General features: G+C 41.8%; 5 protein-coding genes and 3 long non-coding RNA genes across 10 annotated transcripts; 6 read left to right on the plus strand and 2 right to left on the minus strand.

Moving 5' to 3' along the window:
• The first annotated feature begins 1,358 nt into the window (after positions 1–1,358).
• LOC144195002 (uncharacterized) lies at positions 1,359–1,861 on the plus strand. The gene is made up of 3 exons (XR_013326032.1): positions 1,359–1,563; positions 1,634–1,667; positions 1,736–1,861. It is a non-coding gene; the product is annotated as an uncharacterized LOC144195002 (long non-coding RNA).
• A 297-nt stretch (positions 1,862–2,158) lies between these two features.
• On the plus strand, positions 2,159–2,872 carry LOC144196114 (uncharacterized). The gene is made up of 3 exons (XR_013326215.1): positions 2,159–2,459; positions 2,538–2,615; positions 2,776–2,872. It is a non-coding gene; the product is annotated as an uncharacterized LOC144196114 (long non-coding RNA).
• Positions 2,873–3,068: 196 nt separating this feature from the next.
• Positions 3,069–7,237, plus strand: LOC144195195 (uncharacterized). Its single transcript, XM_077714646.1, has 19 exons — positions 3,069–3,236; positions 3,309–3,401; positions 3,471–3,583; positions 3,658–3,772; positions 3,853–3,972; positions 4,058–4,171; positions 4,240–4,470; positions 4,595–4,657; positions 4,893–4,994; positions 5,062–5,244; positions 5,318–5,449; positions 5,508–5,719; positions 5,784–5,910; positions 5,982–6,065; positions 6,133–6,329; positions 6,542–6,568; positions 6,770–6,833; positions 6,920–7,087; positions 7,208–7,237. Exons 1-19 carry the CDS (start codon positions 3,069–3,071, stop codon positions 7,235–7,237), a joined length of 2,343 nt encoding a protein of 780 aa, XP_077570772.1.
• A 774-nt stretch (positions 7,238–8,011) lies between these two features.
• Positions 8,012–9,999, minus strand: LOC144195648 (coiled-coil domain-containing protein 117-like). Of its 2 annotated transcripts, none has more exons than XM_077715429.1 (6): positions 9,858–9,985; positions 9,229–9,402; positions 9,102–9,152; positions 8,778–9,023; positions 8,392–8,532; positions 8,012–8,290 (listed from the first exon to the last, which is right to left on the minus strand). In XM_077715429.1, the coding sequence occupies exons 2-6, from the start codon at positions 9,369–9,371 to the stop codon at positions 8,065–8,067; spliced, it is 807 nt and encodes a 268-aa protein (XP_077571555.1). In that variant the 5' UTR covers positions 9,372–9,402; positions 9,858–9,985; the 3' UTR covers positions 8,012–8,064. The 2 variants fall into 2 exon arrangements, with proteins under 2 accessions (XP_077571555.1, XP_077571554.1); XM_077715428.1 differs by having other exon boundaries at positions 8,018–8,290; positions 9,229–9,377; positions 9,858–9,999.
• Positions 10,000–10,191: 192 nt separating this feature from the next.
• Positions 10,192–13,182, plus strand: LOC144195450 (transcobalamin-2-like). Its single transcript, XM_077715105.1, has 10 exons — positions 10,192–10,253; positions 10,496–10,563; positions 11,215–11,404; positions 11,504–11,673; positions 11,792–11,944; positions 12,059–12,252; positions 12,337–12,511; positions 12,578–12,758; positions 12,834–12,952; positions 13,013–13,182. The coding sequence occupies exons 2-10, from the start codon at positions 10,506–10,508 to the stop codon at positions 13,072–13,074; spliced, it is 1,302 nt and encodes a 433-aa protein (XP_077571231.1). The 5' UTR covers positions 10,192–10,253; positions 10,496–10,505; the 3' UTR covers positions 13,075–13,182.
• A 334-nt stretch (positions 13,183–13,516) lies between these two features.
• LOC144195452 (deoxyguanosine kinase, mitochondrial-like) lies at positions 13,517–16,385 on the plus strand. Its single transcript, XM_077715109.1, has 7 exons — positions 13,517–13,978; positions 14,055–14,164; positions 14,539–14,732; positions 15,189–15,336; positions 15,417–15,532; positions 15,660–15,759; positions 15,834–16,385. Exons 1-7 carry the CDS (start codon positions 13,759–13,761, stop codon positions 15,858–15,860), a joined length of 915 nt encoding a protein of 304 aa, XP_077571235.1. The 5' UTR covers positions 13,517–13,758; the 3' UTR covers positions 15,861–16,385.
• Positions 16,386–16,539: 154 nt separating this feature from the next.
• On the plus strand, positions 16,540–19,054 carry LOC144195451 (nodal homolog). Of its 2 annotated transcripts, XM_077715107.1 has the most exons (4): positions 16,540–16,731; positions 16,808–16,997; positions 17,894–18,663; positions 18,751–19,054. In XM_077715107.1, the coding sequence occupies exons 2-4, from the start codon at positions 16,877–16,879 to the stop codon at positions 18,901–18,903; spliced, it is 1,044 nt and encodes a 347-aa protein (XP_077571233.1). In that variant the 5' UTR covers positions 16,540–16,731; positions 16,808–16,876; the 3' UTR covers positions 18,904–19,054. The 2 variants fall into 2 exon arrangements, with proteins under 2 accessions (XP_077571233.1, XP_077571232.1); XM_077715106.1 differs by having other exon boundaries at positions 16,540–16,997.
• Positions 17,664–19,339, minus strand: LOC144195453 (uncharacterized). The gene is made up of 2 exons (XR_013326087.1): positions 19,088–19,339; positions 17,664–18,695 (listed from the first exon to the last, which is right to left on the minus strand). It is a non-coding gene; the product is annotated as an uncharacterized LOC144195453 (long non-coding RNA).
• Between the last annotated feature and the right edge of the window lie 8 nt (positions 19,340–19,347).

The raw sequence follows: 19,347 nt of genomic DNA on the forward strand, positions 1-19,347 counted from the left end.
TAAATGTGGAGCGAGTGCTGTAGATGAAACAATGTTTTAATCTGCCTTCCCTTTCTATAGAGGGTTCTCCCTGTATGATTTCAGCTTTAATTTTTGGAGGCTTTTACTATTGACCTTCTGGTGGGTGCCATGACTCTAACGTTTGAATATTTCTACTGTTTGTATGTCTAATCATAGATTTGCGTGCCCATTTCCTTCAATTTGAGAAAAATGGAAACGGATAGAAACTAAATATTTCTTCTTGCCTTTTCCAAACAAAATGTTCCTGGTACTATAAACTGTGGTTTGCTTAGGTAGCTGCTGCTGATTTGACTAATCTGTCAAAATGAAAGTGAAGAGCAGCTTGGTAGAAATATCAAAGGTTGCTGACATCCCTTTACCAATTTTAATTCCCTAATACACATACTGTAGGTGTGTGTATTCAAGTGGTTGTTTTTACAGATCTGTGTATTCTCCCCTCAATTTATAAGAATGTCTTTCAAAAAACCAAGGCACAACTAAAACGAAATAAAGTCTCAAAACACTTGTTCCTACAGCTTGACTTTTTTTTTCTCTGTAAGGTTAGATGAAATTACTTTTTGTACTTTAAAAGTAGGGAAATGACATTTAAAAAATGCAGATTTTCATGTGTTTTCTTTTAAATTTTAAGTATGGCTCTCAATGAATAACAGGCATAAACTATTATTTTTACACATCTGATATGTTTGGTAATACATATGAGATATATATTTTTTAGATAGTACAGAATCACTCGGTTATTGCGGCCATGTGTGGTCTACATTAACCGCGATAATCGAGGGATTACTGCATACGTTTTACAACAAAACTGCTTGCATATAAACTGTCCTCCACTGTTGGCTTGTGCACCCTGAGCAAAACTGAATAAGTGCTTGCGGTTGTTATTGACAACCGGACCCCCACCCCTTTTTTTTTTTAAATCACAACCCACCGTCTCAACTGTGGAACTCTCTGAAAGCTTCTCCCCGTAAGTAAGATTTCACCGATTTTCCTTCATTTGTCTAAATGTAGAATGATGAAATTAATAGGTGAAATAATTAGTCTTGTACTTGGACAATCTTAAGGGTCTTTGGAGTTACCCCGTGTGTGTGTATGTGGGGGGGGGGGGGATTTCTGTGCATCTATGTGGTATTGTTTTGGTTGCAAAGAAGACAATGGAAATTATAAGCCCATTGTCTAATTTTAAAAAAGAAAAAAGTTTGTTAACCCTGACAGAACAGCGACACAGCCTTGGTTTCTATGACAACACATGGACAACATTCCTCCCCTCCACTATGACCTTACTTGGAATGTGTTTGTACATCCAGACAGACACCATGGACCAAGACAACCATGACAGAGGAGACAAGGACGAGTTTCACTCAGGTCTGAGATTAGAAAATAAATATACAATCATCCAGCACATTTAATGGCCACGCTGTGTTTTCTCCCCTTTAAGAACAACCCAAGCACAGCAGTAGGTTTGAAGCGGCTCGACCACCACTCCAACCGGACCCCTGTGACTTCCTGTTGGATGCTATTGATGCTCAGCTAGGGCTGCTGCAAGTCCGTTCTTTTCCTCCCCAACTGAAACTGTGAGGTGAATAAATAAATTTGACGGAATCAATCTTTGCAGGTCAAGCACTCTCATCCACAAAAGCAGGAATCAGGTAACCATCAGGAAATGTGATTTCATATGATGGTTGACTTTTTTGACCCCCAAACGAGTTGTTTTCAGCAGTGTTTAGGTTCAATCAGTCTCTGAGCAAAGACACGGGCCTTGGCAGCACCGTCTCTCACACCAACGATGCCCCAGTGTCTGGTCACGATTTCCAAATTCTTCCAGCAGCAGAACCAAAAGCAGGTGAATTCTCACATAATCCAGCCCAATTTGGATTTTTCAACATTTTTACACCACTTGAAAAGATACGCGGTTCACCAAGTAGCATCATTATGTCCAACATTAACATGAGTCAACACACATTATCCTATTTCTGCAGATATGACAAACTACACGGCTCCTGCGGCGGCCTCACTGCAGCTGGACGTGAGTATCAGAAACAACACGGAGATGGAATTCCACAAGGAAGAATTCATGTGGAGACTGGAGAGACTTCTGGGAGATGGCTACAAGGGAGGCGCAACGCCAGGTCATCCTCAGCCTCCAACAGAGAGTATCTGCACCGAGGACTTTGTAAGGTGCTTTCGAGAAGAGATGATTGAGTTGCCGTTACCGGAGAAGAGCGGACAAGAGGATGAGGGTGAAAGGACGTTGATATCAGACAAGGACACGTTCCAGAGTCCCCAGAACAATTACATAAGCGATGCATCCATGAATGTGAAAAGTAGTGGTAAAGACCCAGCTCGGGTTGCTTTCTTCCAAATCAGGCCAGAAGAAAGTGAAGATAAAAAATGTCTTTCTGAAACATCTGGAGTTCAGACTTCACAACATGGTGAGAAAGGTGAGGACACTCACAAAGTTTTCCTGATGCTGGATAATATACATGATGTGTGTAGAGTGTTCCTTTATTTTCTTTCAGTCTTTCACAGCACAAGCGTTGAGAATGAACATCGAAATCCAAAGCACATTTCCTCTCCCAAGCCGAGGTTCTTAGCAGGTATGCACTTGTATGATGATCTCATAGGATAAAAGGAGTAGTTTAAAAACACATCTATGTTCTGTTCTTTTAATTGGTGGAAAGTCCAGGAAATCACAGTGGAGCTATAATAGTGAGCACAGTTATCTAATGGTTAGCGTGTATTTTCTTTATGTATCAGGAGTGCCTGTGTGGAATTTTGATTCAGTGTCCATTGACAGCGACCTTGATTCGGTCTGCTCAGATCAAGTCAGACGTCATTTCTGCAGACGTGCTGGTAAGTGATGACGTGTCAAATTGTGCACCGAATTCACCATAACAAATACAAACATAAACCTGACCTGTACCTCAAGGCACATTGTCCAAAGCAGCCCAAAGCAAAAAGCGGAAAGCAGTGCACAGCAAAATTGATCCATTCAGGTAAAACAGGGAAAGATCCAGATACAATGCAACCAATCCCATGCCAGCATTATAATGGCCTTTTACGTCATCCTTAGGGTTGAGAGTTTAGTCAATGAGGACAAGGACGCCATTGAAGAATCAAAAGGACACTGGAGCAGGCGATCTAAGCTGGAGGAGGCCTCGGAGAAGATGCAGTCGGCTTGGGAGAAGATGAACGAGCGCCTTTACACCCTCAGACTAGTACGTATGTTTATTCAACTGCTTTCACGCAGTTGCATGTGGGTAAACCATTGCTTTCTCTGTTTGTTTTAGAGATCCGAGAAAGAAGAAGAGACGCTACGAATGAAAAAGTCTCATTTAAATGAGGTTGAACTCTCCCTCTCCGAGCTGCAGTTGCGAAGAAAGGTAAAATGGGATTTCCGCTAATTGTCAGAAAATCGAAAGCACTTTCTACCCTCTGTCTTCTCCCTCAAGCATGCCTTCCAGGATTTAGAGCGACTAGGCACTGAGACTGGCCACCTGGAGACAGAGAAGAGGCAATTAGAGGTTTTGCTAAACGAGAGAAAGGCCGAGAGAGACTCGTTAAAGTATGAATTCAAACGTCAAGTGCATTGTGGCGAATCGCTCCTTATTTTTGTGATATGCTTATGTTCTTATTAAGGTGCCAAGTCCAGAAACTTCACCGGCAAAAGGCGTCATACCAATGTGAAGTTCAAAATCTGGAAGAAGAGATAAAGAAGAAAGAACAACTCGAGAAAACATCTGGCGGGGAGGAGGTGCTAACCGTTGCTCAACAATACATCATGTGCTTTCTTAACTTTTTTTCCAACGACATCCAATTATTTTCCATAAACAGTCTTGCATGGGGAAGTTTGAGCTGGAGAGGCAGGAATTGACGACACAATTAGCTTGTGCCAAAGCTGAGCTCATCTTCGAGCAGCAAAGAGCAAAGGAAAAGCAGGACTCCATGCAAAAAGTAATGCAATCCAAACAGGGCAATATCACAATGTACATGAAATATTACCAGGCCTGCAATATCATTTTATCATTATCATGAACAGATGCTGGAGGAAACATGTGAGAAACTCCTGAGGGTCTCAGAAGCAGAGACTTCATTGAGGAAACAATCTTCTCATCTAGAGGAGACTCGGAAGCTGAGAGAGAAGGATTTCGATGTAACAATTTCCAAACCTGTTTTTTCCCCCATCCAACAAATGACATTCATAGTTTTTACTTGACTCAGATTCTGGAGTGTGAAGCCCGTGAGGTACAGGAAAAACTTGGAGCATGCACAGTCAGAGTGGATGCACTGGAGAAAATGTTGGGCCAGAAGGAGCACCAACTGCGAGATCTCCAAGAGGAGCATGTGGTCTTACGAACAGAAGGAGACAATCTGAAGACAGAGTTGGAATTCTCCAAAAGACAGAATCACACTTCCCTCAAAGAAGCCAGAGAACACGCCCACACCATGATGGTGAATATTTCAATATCTTTAATGGCCAAGATGGCTGCAGGGATATACACAACTTTCAAACTATTATTTATATTTGTAAAAATAAAGTTATCTGTAACTGCCTTTTTTTTCCAATTTCACTTAGGAGGCAGCACTGAGGCAGCAGAGGAACGATTTAATCACGGTTCATGAACAGCAAATGCAAAAGGTGAGAACTTAGCTTTAAGAGTTAGAAGCAATGTATAGGGGCATCTCTACTTGCAAACGTCTCTACATACAAAATATTCAGGTTTGGAAAAATTCCCACACATCCAAAACTTCATGTGTCCTGTGTTTTATTTTGAAATTGCCACGTTAGAATTGCTCCCCCATTTTTGTAATTTCGTAAGTAGAGTTACCACTCTGAACAGCATGAAAATAATAATTGATCCAAATATTGGCAGCTAAAAAAAGATGAAGCAAGTGCACTAAAGAACTCAGTGGAGCACGAGCGGGACCAGTCAAGGAAACGTGAAGAAAAGCTCCATGTGGAAACATTAGACAAGGTAAACAACACTTGAAACATGAAACTCTATACACCACATTCCCTTATAATGTTGTGCTTTCATATAGATGTGCAAAGCTGTGGATGAGGAGAGGAGGAAGTGGGAAACAGATAAGATGGAAGCGGTCCACTTTCACTGTGGTCTACTAGAAGAGCAGAACAAGAGAAACCTGGAATCAGTGAGGGATGAGATGCAGCAAGAGAGGAGCCACGCACTTTCTCTTCAACACAAAGTGGCAGAGCTGCAAACTGTAAGATGAATTTCCATAATCCCGACGTCAATATGGTTCCAATCCCGTAAACTTTTTGTCACTTTTTGATAAGCGAGTCCAGGAGCTGGAAGCTGAGCTAAGCGCACACCAGCAAGAGCAGGAGTCTCTGCTCTCTACCATCAGCAGGTCAATGAAGCAGGAGCAGCAGGATGAGCTGGAGAAGTTGAAGAAACATATCCTGGAGGTACTGAATGCCCTTGGACAGCACTGGGATGAAAATGGTAAGTATGTTTTTTCCGTAGGAGAGCGAGAAGAGTGTGCAACGTGCCGAAGGAGAAACGGAGAGGCTTCGCGGGGTGCTGCAAGAGCAGGAGATTCGCCGTAGTGAAGCAAAAATTGAGCAGGAGAAGCAGTTTGGGCTCTGGGCTCGCGAGCTGGCGGCAGAACTAGAGTTTCTTCACATTTTGATGCAAAAAGACGGAAGCCAACGGAATACTGTCAAGCTTCCTTCCTGGTATTTTTTCCCCCTTGTGGGATATGAATTTTCTCCTGATCACAAACTGTTTTGTTTGTTGTAGCTCTACCATGGATGAGGCTCTTCTGCAACTGAAAGCGCAAAGAGTTCCCTTTAAAAATCACATTGAGCATTTACATCAGGAGTTGCAAAACCAAAAGCAAGCGAATGAGCAGCTGCTCAAAGACAAGGTACAGTGATACAGCCATTTGCTTTTTACTGTTTAAGCAGCCTGGCGTAAACCTCAGAAATTTGCTTAAAGGAGCGAGAGTTGAGGATTCAAAGACAACAGATGAGGACGGAGCGAAATCAAGCCGTAGAATCTCTCAAGGAACGTCTCATTCAGGTACAACACGCAGGCTCGCTTGTGCTTTTCTAGTTGAGAATCGGATTGACCAATTTGACTCACTCAGGAGCACGTTGAAGAACTCAGTAGTCTAAAATGGTCTCGAATGAGCGACGGAGGACTGGAGGCTTCTCTTCGAAAGCAGCTAGAGGCCAAAGACATGGAGTTGAGGCAAGTCCAGAGGAGCATGACACAGTGGAAGGAACAGACCACAGCCCGTCTTGCCTGCAAGTTTGAGGATGAGTTGACAGCAGAACTGGAAAGGTGACATGCTGCACTAAATCACTTTTGCTATTATGTTTTTGTGAAATGGGAGAATACTGCAAAGCTATTTTGGACAATGCAACTCTATTTTTCTTGGCTTTAGCGCTTTTTGTAAAATCCGCAAAAAAAACATATATATATATATTAATTTAAGTATGTATGCCTCTAGGTTCTGCTGCTTAAAATTTTACTTCATTTCTGCTATCCCACAGGTGCAGAGCAAAGTTATTAAAGGGCAGGTAAATGGGGGGAAAGGCCTGTTCAAATGTATCTTACAACTATATACTGATTCTAACCGGCGTGTTTTCATCTCATACTGATTTTTCACTCTGTGTCCAGCAATGCAAAACAATCAAGAGCCTTGCTGGCTAACTAACACCTTGGCTTTTCAGTCATGACAAACACTGATTCTTCAAATTTGCTATTTCCTTCCTTTCAAGAAAGGCATCAACAAATCAAGACGAAAAAGGGACATTGAAGGGTCAGAGAATGCAAGATCTAAAGGTACAGTAAAGCTTTCTCTCCCTGCAGAAGTTATATATGCATGAAAACAGTGTAAGATATCATAATATAACGTGTGATTATTTCAGCATCAACATGCTCAATGTTCCGACCTCTTGACCTACGTTTGCACCAGCACTCCACAGAGCACGTCAGATGTGGCCTCGTTAAAACTTGTGCATTACTTGCAGAGTAGAGTAAGACAGCTTCGTGTTGAGAACCAATCATGGACACCACCGGGGCCCGTCCTTCCTGCAGTGAGTATACATTCCTCAAGCCTATTTTCTTCTTCGCATTCAGGTGATTGAGTGGCAACAAAGTGTGTGATAGACCAGGTGGCTCTTTGTGTGATTTTTTTTCCCATTTTTTTTTTTCAGCTAAGCAATCCAGAGGGTGAAAAACCTTGAGGTTCTCATCCTTCAGGCCATCATACAGCCATGAATCATTCATTGTTACCTGTAGTTAAGATAGCAGGTCACAGTGACAAATGACACAGGCAAATGTTTAGTCATCTTTTGAACTTTCCTCTGTGTCAAAGTTTTACGGCGCAGCGTTTGGAAGATTTGCAGATTTCACACAAAAATCTCATAAAGCTCTCAGCAACTCTCTTGGATGCTTGTAAATGTTACACAACGTAAATTGTAACGTTTGGCCTTTACATTTGAGATGACAGCACAAAACTGTGATTCAGCTTTCATATTGAGCCTCTTGTGCTGTTTTAATACCAGAATCGAGATTAAAGTAATGATTCGTAGCATCCTTTATGATTCAGCACTGTTTTATTTAACAATCAAAGATTGGGTGAACAAGTCGTATTGGAATACTGACGGAAGCATGTAAGAAAGCACAAATCCGTAAAAGGGAATCTCCAGCAGGACTTTCAAAAGTCTTGATAGCTTATATAGCATACCGATGACTTGCAGTATTTGAACAAAGCCATGCAAGTAAGCAGTTACGAACACTGTGGAATTATGTTTCGATTTATGGTGGCCCCAGGGAACAAAAATCAGGTGCTGCCAACTGGTGATCAATGCAAAACCACCTCCAAAAGCTTTAGCAAATGCATTTCTCTACGCCAACAATGGCTGCACGAATCATGTAAACACTAAAACAAATGTTCAGAAATTACTCAGTATCCAAAGCGTCACATAACATACTGCCAAAAATTCCAAAGTAACCAAGTGAAGCCCCGTATATATCACGTTTAAACACGTTGGGGCGATGTTCCACCGTTCTACATCTCCATGTCCTCCTCCACGCATCTTTCTGTGTCTGGAAAGTTCTGGAGAGGTACGTGAGTATTGGCGGAAGGGCTGTGGGGGGTGGGCAAAATGCACGGCGTGGGGGGCTGTCGCAAAACAGTCTGTTGTCTCTTCTGTTTCTGTAAGGAGCCTTTTAATCTGCGACAAAAGGGGTCTTCTGGTGGTCTCCACAGCACCAACTCCATGCAGGAATGGCTCCTAAACATACAGAGCATCTTCAATTTCTACATGTAAAATGATAGATCGATGCCATTACAAAGCACCTTTTGAACAACCCCATTACAAAAAGTAGAACATACACAGATTGGGCTATGGTAGGTGGAAGAATGTCGTTGATGCCTCGCTGCAGGCCTTCCTTTAAACTCTCCGAGATGACCAGCACCGGTCTTCTTTGGTTCGGCTCCACATCCAGATCCTCGTCATCGTCCTCCAACGTTATTCTAGTTAAAGATAAATCATACATTGTAAGGCGTTTACAGACTCCACAGCAGCGGGGAGCAAGCTTGCACAAATTGGATTGTGGTTACTAAGCAACCAAACTAGCACCAACAACTTTCAAGGGATGGCACTGCATCATTGCAAATCGGTAGCACGTACACAATCTGTGGGGTGGTCGAGGGCGGGCTGTGCTCAGTGCATTGCAAAAAGATGTTTCCTTATTTTACAATGCAGTGTACCCGCATACCTGTTTTCGATCTCCTGAAGTGTTCTCTGGGCCGCCTCGATGTCCATGCAGGAATTCTCTGCCGCGGGTGATGAAAGGGAAGAAGAGGCATGCAGTGGAGTCGGGTTGTGAGGGGCCGGACGAAGCTGTTGAAGAGCACGGTGCTCTTGTTGCAGAGAGTTATCCAGAGGAGGCCAGGTGAGACAGGTGGTGATGTGTGAACTGTCCGCTTCTTCAGCTAACCTCCTCCTTTTAGGGTGACAGCCGCTGAGAAAAGAGAAAAGTGCACTGTAGTCTTTCAAACATGCTTCTTCAGTTGGAAATGAGTGAGCGCCATGCACATACTCGTCATCAATTCTCCTCCGGTGCTTCCTGAGACATCGTGTTTCCCAAGTGCTGTGACAGGTAAAACGATCACATTTGGTCAGCAAAGTGTTGGCAAACTCCTTATCAATGTTTATAATGAACTCACTTGTTTAAAGGTGCTGGGTTTTGTAGATGACCAGAAGTACTTGCAGATCTGTGATCGGATTCGGGCAAGATCGTGGACCCCGAAAATGTGTACATGCTTGGTAGGAAGCCCAGCTGGCTGCTTGTGGGCACCAAATGATGCATGATGATCTAGTCATCGAAAATATCATTTAAACTGAGTAAATACAGGAGGTGACACATACATGAAAGAGAAAAGTAGACACGAAAAACAGATTAGCCCCGATCCTGTCCCGAGGCGTGGTATAACTCATATTAGAAGTACATTCTTCTCAAAAAGTTACTCGAGTAAATGTAACTAACGGTTGTCTGTAAACAAGCCAGCTTTGGCCACGCTACACTGGACTAACTCTGGATTTTACTACAAACAATACCACAGCAGACGTTTAGAATATGACACAACAGAAGCCCAAAGATAGCACAAGCATCATCCACCTAAATAGCAACCTTGTAATTGCTAAAATAAGACCTTGGATGAATGACCAGATGCCACCAAGTGCCCTGCCCCTGTCAACAATGTAGTTTTGTGTTTTTCTGCTAGCTCGTGTTCGATACGTTGTACATCGCGTTTATATAAAAGCATAAAATCGTAAACATGCGAAAGCTACTGACCCCAAAACAAGACCCAGCTTCAAGCAACGTCCAATTCTTGAACCAGTGCGGCGAGCAGTAAACTCTCCAGTTGTTTAGACTTAAAGCCAAAAAGCGCCGGAAGAGTCGAACAGCTTCTGGAAGAGCCACAAAGAACTGTGGGAGTTGTAGTTTTTATTGAAGCTCTTCGTCTGTGTCAACGACTTCGTTCTTTAAACTATATTTTTATTACGCCGAATATAACACAACTTCTAATATAGTGTAATATGGTGATTATGTACATATTGCAAACAATGAGTTTGATCCAATTCCTCTGGGCGTTTGTAGCAATATCACGTGACACGTGACTTTTTGGAGCGTTTATCAGTGCAGCTCACCATTTACTTCTCTACTCTTGGACTGAAGATCGGGGAGAAGGTAACAAGATACGAATCCTTTATTAACGTTCTACCTGAAAAAAACATTCTGAATTACAGGCTATAGTCACATGACGTCAGTCAGAGCTTGTTTTGTATTTAGGCTGTTGTGGGATAAATACCTCAGTAATTAAATAGGCATGCTTCTATTTTCCTTGTTTCACATAAAAGTGGATGAACGCTTATTGAAATGATTTACTCCAACACTTTTTATTGTTTTTCTTATTTATTTTTACTTTTAAGGTAATTTGTGATGTATCATTCCATCTTTCTGTTCGGGCTGTTGGCGTTGGCCTCCAGTTTACCTTGCGGTAAGTCGTATTTATATTTTCCAAGTAGCCCACATAATGTAGAATAATGTTGTTGTTGCTAATATTGGTGGCAATCTTGCCGTTATTTTCTAAATCAATGCTTCACTATGTTTGATAAAACTGTCAAACCTGGGAAGAATTCAGGATAAAAACACATCACTCACTCTTCTGGGTATTTTTGTGATTTTGCAATTTGCAAATTGCATTTCCCAACATTTCACTGAGTCAACGCACCTATTTTTCATTTTGAACAAACAAATGTAAAAAATGCTACTCTACCAGTCAAAAGTTTGGAGAAAAAAAATTAATCAGTGGTATTGTGTCCACTGTTGGGTCATACATGTTTTGAAATATGTGCTTGATTCGTGTAAAACAAAGCTGTATGTATACATTTATGAATTAATTAGTAATACACCCATAGATCTGGAGTAAAATATATCTGACCAATTAATTGAAATTGGAAAATGAGCAGAGGTCTAGCAGCCTCCCATATATGTATTTTATTGCATATATGAGTCCACATGCCTTAGTTTCGTCCTGATATTACTGCTGACACAGCCATCCTTTTGAGCATTCATGTTTACGTCAGCAACCTACAGTTCTGAACTTCTCTTATGACTCATGTGACATGTTTCATATGTTTTAACACAGATAACCCTGGATCCAACAGTGAGCTGCTGATTTCACTAAATAAAGATCTTCTGCGCTCTCTGGATGGACAAGAAGGGCTTCCCAATCCAAGTGTCCACTTGGCTTTACGACTATCTGAGTTCCACAACCTTTTAAAGGAAGGGGAACACCTAACTAGACTCACAAGTCATTTTCACAATGAAATTCAAAGGTAATTTATCAGAATTGCATGTTTTCGAGGTGATGTAAGATATGACCACTTTACCTAATCTTGCCATGTCATAATTGTGTCATAATCTCTGTTCTCTAGTTTCCTCTCTGGCAACCAGCCTGTGGTTGGCCGCTTGGCATTATATGCTCTGGCCTTAAAATCATCTTGCTATGATCTCAACACAGTCACCTTCATTGTAGGTGACAAAAGTGAGACCCTCCTGTTGCACCTTAAAAAGCAGTTGGAACAAGAGAAAGAATACATTACTTGTAGGTTTAACTTTTCCTTTGCTGTCCAGCCTAAATAAGAAACTTTGATTATTGTCATGAATGTGGTTTAGTTGAAATTATAAAGGAAGATCATTTCTGTCTTCTTCCCTCCATGTAGTCAGCCAACGCCCTTTGACCAATTATTACCAGTACTCATTGGGTGTGCTGGCTCTTTGCGTTAACGGCATCAGGGTCAACAACCATGTTGTCAACAAACTCATCAAAGCAGTTGAAAATGAAGATTTTAAACATGTGGACATTGAGAGTATTGGTGGGTAAACATTTGACAATATTTCAATTTAAATATCTACAGTCAATACACAAATGCAAACTTGCCTCATCTATGACAGTCTCACCCCATCCCTCCTTTATTTTCTCTCTCTAGATACATATGCCATGGTTGCAATGGCCCTCCAGTGTGTGAAAAATGTCGGTTGCGGTGGGACGAAATCTAACTGCAATCTACACAATGCCGCTGAGGTTGACGTAGCCCTGAGCCAGATAAAACAGAAGCTCTTGACCTCACAAAGGGCCGACGGTCATATTGGCAATGAGTTCAGCACTGGCCTCGCTGTGCAAGTAATGATAGCTTCAAGAATAAAGCACCCACCCATGCTCTGTTGCAAATTCTTATCCAAATATTAACCTAAATGTTGTGCACAGGCTTTACTTGCAATGGGCAGCCCGGTGTCTGAATGTGGTGCCTCAATGGAAGCCTTGAGGCGAGATGCCAGAAGCAACAAATACCACAACCCCATGGCCATATCGCAGCTTCTTCCAGCTCTACAGCAGAAATCCTACTTGGCTGTTCAAAGCAAGGACTGCCTCAATGAAGATGGTACATGCCCTTATCCTTAAGATTGGTGATTATTTGGATGTGATTGTAACTAATTTCTTCATACAGACACACTCATTCTTGAGTCCACCGACCCCGTGGGCGTTTTGCCCAGTCAAACCAAAGTGGCCGTGATGGTGGAAGTAGTGACATCTGCTGGGACGTCCACAGTGTATTCACTGGATGTGCCCAAGGGAAGCACTCTTTTGGAAGCCCTTCATCTCCTCAAAGAAAACAATGTTGGCTTCACGTAAGTGGTTTTTGTGCATGTGTTTTTTTGGTAAGTATTCATGAAATAAAATACATGGACATTGTTGTGTGGCAGATTTGAGAAGGAGTCAAGCCTGTGGGGACCATTCTTAAGTGTGGTGAATGGAGAGCGAGCCAGACAGAGCGACCGTAGATATTGGCATATCTCGTCTGATGGCACTGCTCTGACTGAAGGTGAAAACTCTGTACATAGTTGTAAAGATGAACAAAAACTAACTGCCTTTATTGTTTCAGGTATCCATGATTTTAAATTGAAGGAAGCTCAGAAGATCACCTTAAAAATGACAAGCTATTAACTTGTCATTAGTCAGTGATATTCAACTGGGATCATTTTGAAACACAAGCAATGTTGATTTTTCAATTACAATTTGATCATCTGTAAATAAATGTGAATATTCTATTGCTTCCTAGTATTACATTTCTAATGCCATGATCAACAGATTTTCAAATAAGACCCGATTGGTTTAAAAATAAGGACATTAACATATTGCTAATGTCCATATATATTTATAGCATATAATAGTGGTGGATAACAAAAGTCGGTATTGATTCAGTAACTGTTCTGAAGGAACCATTGGTAACCTAACCAAAGTGAGAGGAAAAAGTCCAGTTATCAGTAAAATAGTCAAGATAATGACAAATAAGATCAACTTATCTACTTTATTTAAGGGAACAATTCAGTAAGTAAACAGAACGAGGAAGAGGGGAGGTTTTGTTTTGATTCTGCTAGTCACGTGCTTCTGCGTCACCACATACTGGAAGTATACAATTATTTCCGGGTCAAATGCGAGCATGCCGAATGCCGCGGGAAAAACACAGTAAGGCGCACTTAAAGTGCAACTGATAAATTTTTATGTCTTTGTTTTAATACTAGAGTGTACATGCTAAACTGTAAAATACGTTGCAAGCAATCTACGCGTACCAAGCACACGTTAACAATGCAATAGCGGTCATGTTTGGTAGCATGCCTAGCTAGCAAAATGGTATTCTTATCTATGGGCATCGTTTTAAGACGGTTTGCTAGTTCGAAAGCAAACGTGGTGCAGCTCACGAGACTAAGCAAGACTGGTGGCAACTTGATTCGATTAAATCCACAATTTAAAAAGAACGGAGGCACCATGGCTAAAAGAACAATGTCGACTTTTGCTTCACCTTCAAGTCGACATGAAGTGAAGAGAGTTTCGATAGAAGGAAACATTGGTAATATTCGCCTTTGCGCATCTATGTGTGAGCGACGTGGAAAGTTGCCATTTTATGTTGTTGTTTTTAATCTTAGCTGTTGGAAAATCAACCTTTGCGAAATTGCTGAGATCGGCTTGTCCAGATTGGGAAGTGGTGTCAGAACCTGTCAGCAAATGGCAGAACATTGACAGTGGGACCTTAAAGGTGGGTGACATTATAATACGGAATTATCTTTAGTTTTGTTGCCAAAAAATGTGAATTTTACGTCCCAATGATTATAATCAATCACGAAATGTGCAATCAGAAGCTAAATATCTTGTCTTAACTACAAACTGGATAAATGAGATTAATGTTTTAAACTTGTAATGGTTTGAATGTAACAACAATTTTCAAAGTATTAGACAAATACATAGAGTATTGTCTATTCAGGGTCATTTAATTTGAACCTGGCTAGAATATTTAGCATGTCCATGAGTTTGAAGTATAGTCAAGAAGGATGTCAAATTGTAATTTTATTGATGACTTTAAAGTGCAAACATTTCATTTCCATGCTCTCCTTTCTTCTCTGCTTTTCTTAGGGGACATCTCCCCAGAAGACTGTCAGCAACCTGCTGGGGATGATGTACCAGGATCCTAAACGCTGGTCCTACACGTTCCAAACCCACTCGTGCATGACTCGCTTCAAAACTCAGCTCCAGCCGATGTCTGCTCACCTGCTAGGCTCCCAAGGAGCTGGGATACAGGTTTATGAGCGCTCCGTCTACAGTGACAGGTCAGTAAGAAACACAAATGTTTAAGCACAATATGAGCAATGTCTATTCTCTTCTAACAAAATAACTTTTTATTCCGTTTAGCAATATTAATTCAGGAGATGTGGTTATTCACGAGTAAATGCAGATAACTTCACTGCATCAAACTCCTCACTTGTCCTCGCTAAGACTTTCATTTCCCACATTGCCTATCTCGTATCTCGTACATTTTGTAAAATCTAAAAATATATATTAAAAAAAGCTAAAATAAACATTGTTTCAGATTTATAAAAACTGAATATTCAGGGATTTTAATCCAGTTCTTTTAATCTATTTGTAAAAAAAATCTAAATACTATATCTAAAATGGTCTGATCCACATAAAATCGAGTTGGTGAGAGTTGAGAGAATTGTTTGACTAAACTATTCAAAAGTTACTCTTTACTTCCATGCTCAAATTTATTGAATTTCCCCTCCCAGATACATTTTCGCCCTGAACATGTTCGAGCTTGGTTGCATCGACTCAACTGAGTGGGCAGTCTACCAGGACTGGCACTCGCTTCTGGTGGAACAGTTTGGACACCAGGTGGCGCTAGAGGGCATCATCTATCTTAAAGCACCCCCCGAGGTCTGCGCAAGCTCTGCTGTCACCGCAAGGACAAAAAATCAGTATTCTTTACAGTTTCTTGACAAACGTATATTTGTCAGAAATGCATGGAACGCCTGGAGCGACGAGGGAGGCCAGAAGAAGCGACCGTAGAACTTGACTACCTCCAGAAGTTACACAAACAGCACCAGAACTGGCTAGTGGACAAAACTACAGAGTGAGTGTGAAGTGGTGATCACCAACCAATGAGTTTTGGTTGCAGAATTTTAAGTAGGGGAGGTCATTGGATGATGACAAAGAAGTGCATCCTCATAAATGCTTGAATCAAACTTGTCTTTTCTCAGGATCCATTTTGAATGGTTGACAAAGATACCTGTGTTAGAGCTGGATGCCAGCGTGGAATTTCTGAGTGACCAAACAGCACGGGAGAACTTTGTCAAACAGGTTAGATGACCGTTTTGACGCGGCTACTGCGTGCAAAAAACGATGCCAATTTTTTTTTTGTAATTATTTTACAGGTGAAGGATTTCTTCTCTGCCTTGTGAAGGGAGGCTCATCAAAGACACAAGCCATGTCATTGTATCCTGGCAGAAACGAGTTGAACCAATAAGTTATTTACTGTCATTGAGATACTGTGACCGTTGGACCCTTTAAAGTTAAGTCATATTTTACATTTCTACTTGCAGCTGTTTGTTCTGTAGCACACAGTCTTGTGCTTTAATAGGAAAGCTGTATACATTTTTGTCTTTGCAAAGATGATAGTCAGTTACATTCTGTTCTACTATTGATGGGGCTAATTTCGATAAGATAGGATTTTATAAATTCACGGAAATGCTCTGAACTCTTAAGTAATACACCATTAGAAATAACACATACTAATGCATTGTATAAGAGTACTCCTGAACGTTATAGTTTTGTTGTAAAGCTAATTTTTGACTACTCATCGGATTCTATGCAAAAGGTGATTTTCATTGCTAACTGGTTCAACTTGAGATACTAATTTGTTGCATTGCAATGTTGAAATTCATTCCTGGATGTTAGCACTTTAATAAAGTTATTTCTTTACTTTGGTGGTCCGCGCTTGCTTCTCCTTAACAGTGAGGTGTTAATGGCTGTACAGCTTTGTAGGTGTTAATTGTTTAGCGATGTTGAGAGGATTAAGGTTTTGAACGAGTGTATGGAAAAGCTCCGAACCATGTGGCAGGACAATGACCTTGGCTAAATGGTGTTTTTTTTTTGTATGTGATGCCCTGTTTGTTGTGGTCTCTGGCATGCTAGGATGATCAGAGAGCCCATTAGGATGCCTGGAGTGGTCAGGGGTCATCAAAGGGCAGCTGCCTGCTATAAAGGGGCCTGTCTACACTTCACTTCAGCCTGAGAGCAGCTGAAAGCAGGAAGGAAGAAGACCCTAACCTCGTATGTTTTTTTTTTATCCTCCAAAATGGCTTTTTACATGCTTCTTTTTTGCTCTTTTGGTCTCGTCTGGTCTAAGCTTGGGCTTGAGGAGCACGGGACGCCAAGGAACAGTTCCTTCCACCCTCGAGGCGGATTCCCTCTGTACATGATGCAGCTGTATCGCTCCTTCAAGGCGACTGACCTCCCGTCGACAGCGGCCAAAACCGACTCTGGTGAAAGTCAAGCGGCGCGGGAGTCGGACTCCATCCTCAGTCTTATGCCGAATGGTGAGTCTACAGTTTTTTGGGATTTTCTGGATTTTTTCCGGGTTAAACAGTGGGTTGTTTCAAAAAGGGCTGTTATCTACGACCTGGCCCTCCTCCCTTTTACAGCCCTGCAAGTGTCAAAATGCTTCTTCCACTTTAAAGGATTTTATGTGGGAGGGTGTGTATATTAGCCCTCAGACGGCCTTGCACGAGGGGGTTCAATACACATCCTCTGCTGTTCAGCCTCCCACATCAAGTGTTTTGACATTTGTCCAAGGAGCTGCTTTGCTCAGTCAGCAAGTTCTAGTCAAAACTGTTAAGAACTAAAACTAAGCACAAAATATAGGAGATTATTAATCGGTAACTATTGATGTTGCTAGCTAGATGAATGAGATATGCTCTAAAAATGTTGTTCATTCCCAGGTTTTCCGAATTGGAAGACATTATGGCATCCAAATTTTTCGCAAATATCTTTTAACCTAAATTTGCATTTTTGCATGTTATTTTAAGACGCGCAAAAAATAATTTATCTTGTTTTTTTTAAGCAAATGCTTCCAGTTTTTATTCTAAGTAAATTTAATTCAGAACAACAGTTTTGAGTAATTTCCATGTAGATTACTATATTTTTGGACTAAGTCAAACCAGCCAAAAAAATTCACAGGGAGCTGCACCGGAGTACAAAGCGCATTCATGGTAGATATCTTTTATTTCTTAAAAAAATGAAATCAAACATACTTTAAAATAACAATATTAAAAATTGAGTAAAATGGGCATCTCTTCACACAGGTTTTTCTTATGTTCTTTAGTCGAAAACTCAGCCAAAGTATGAAAAAGAAGTGCAACTTATAGTCCAGACAATACAGGAGTTTGAATTTGAAAAGTGGAATGACTCTGGTTTGTGTTTTCTTCCCTCCTAGGTTACCATCAAATGGGCAATCGATGGATTGTCACTTTTGACATGTCATCCATTTCGACCAGCGACAGAGTCCAAGTGGCAGAGCTGCGCCTCCGATTTCCTGGCCGACCTACCCGCAAGCGTGATGTAGTGGATTTGTATCACTCCCGGATGTGTGACGATGAAGAAGGCTCGACGTGCCAGGACGAGCGCCTTCTCCTGGGAAGTGTCACCGCACCAGCCAGCAAATCATCATGGAAGGTTTGTAATGTGACAGCCCTTTTGAAGTCCTGGCTCCACCGTGGACTGTCGGGCCAGGAGGCCTCAGGCGAACCTGAAGCTGAACTTGGGAGTACTTCTGGGGATGACGAGGGGATTCTCAGCAGGGGGCTTTTCGAAAATTCAGACAGGCACAGTCGTCGGAGCACATTTCAGGCAATGATGGTTATATTCTTTAAAAATGAGCGCCGCCAGAAAGGTCATTCTACCTACAGCCTCATCCACACTGTGGAAAACTCCAAGTATGTCACTGCGGCGCAAATCGGCAGCGAGGGCCAAAGTCGACGCCACAAAAGGAACAGGTTGGAGCTAACCGGGCGGCTGCCGACTCTCCCTCCCAAAGAAGCGTGGGTGCCCCCTTGCCGCAAAGTGGACATGTGGGTGGACTTCGAGGACATCGGCTGGGATGAGTGGATTGTCCATCCCAAACGCTTCAACGCTTACCGCTGCGAGGGTGCATGTCCAACACCGCTGGATGAATCCTTCAATCCCACCAACCATGCCTACATGCAAGTAAGATCCGCCGCTCGCGACAGCTTCAGCATCTGCAAGAAGAACTGTTGACTTATATTTTCTTTTCTTATTTTGTGGTTGCTGCAGAGCCTTTTGAAACACCGGGACCCAGAAAGGTGGAGCTGCCCTTCCTGCGTACCGACACGTCTCGCCCCTCTATCCATGTTGTACTACGAGAACGACGACCTGACCCTGCGCCATCATGAAGACATGATCGTCGAAGAATGCGGCTGCCACTGATTAGCCCGCTCAAATCTTTTCTCCTGGCAAGAGGCGACGTTACAGCGGCTTCATATCTTTAGCATGGAAATGTCTGTCTACTTATGTACATTACATTGTATATTTTGCACATTATATACTCTAGTTTTATTAAAACGCTATTTTCAGATAAGTGTCATGTTTTGTGTTTAAGGACTAGTATTACCTGCGCCTTGGGTCATTAGTCCATCTTCACATCACTGTAGTCCTGGGTTCAGATCCATCTCAGTTTCCCTGTGGGGAGTTATCGCAAAGTATATTTAGACTTTTCTTAAAGGAGATCATGCATAGTGAGGTTTTTTTCGTAAAAGTTCAACATGTATACAGTGTTCCCTCTATTATCCCGGTTAATGGGGACCGGGACCACCCGCGATAAGTGAATTTCCACGAAGTAGGGATTCCCCTTCAAAATTGCTTCCAAAATGA

Source organism: Stigmatopora nigra, chromosome 4, assembly GCF_051989575.1.
Source record: "Stigmatopora nigra isolate UIUO_SnigA chromosome 4, RoL_Snig_1.1, whole genome shotgun sequence".
In the NCBI taxonomy this organism is placed as follows: Eukaryota; Metazoa; Chordata; class Actinopteri; order Syngnathiformes; family Syngnathidae; genus Stigmatopora; species Stigmatopora nigra.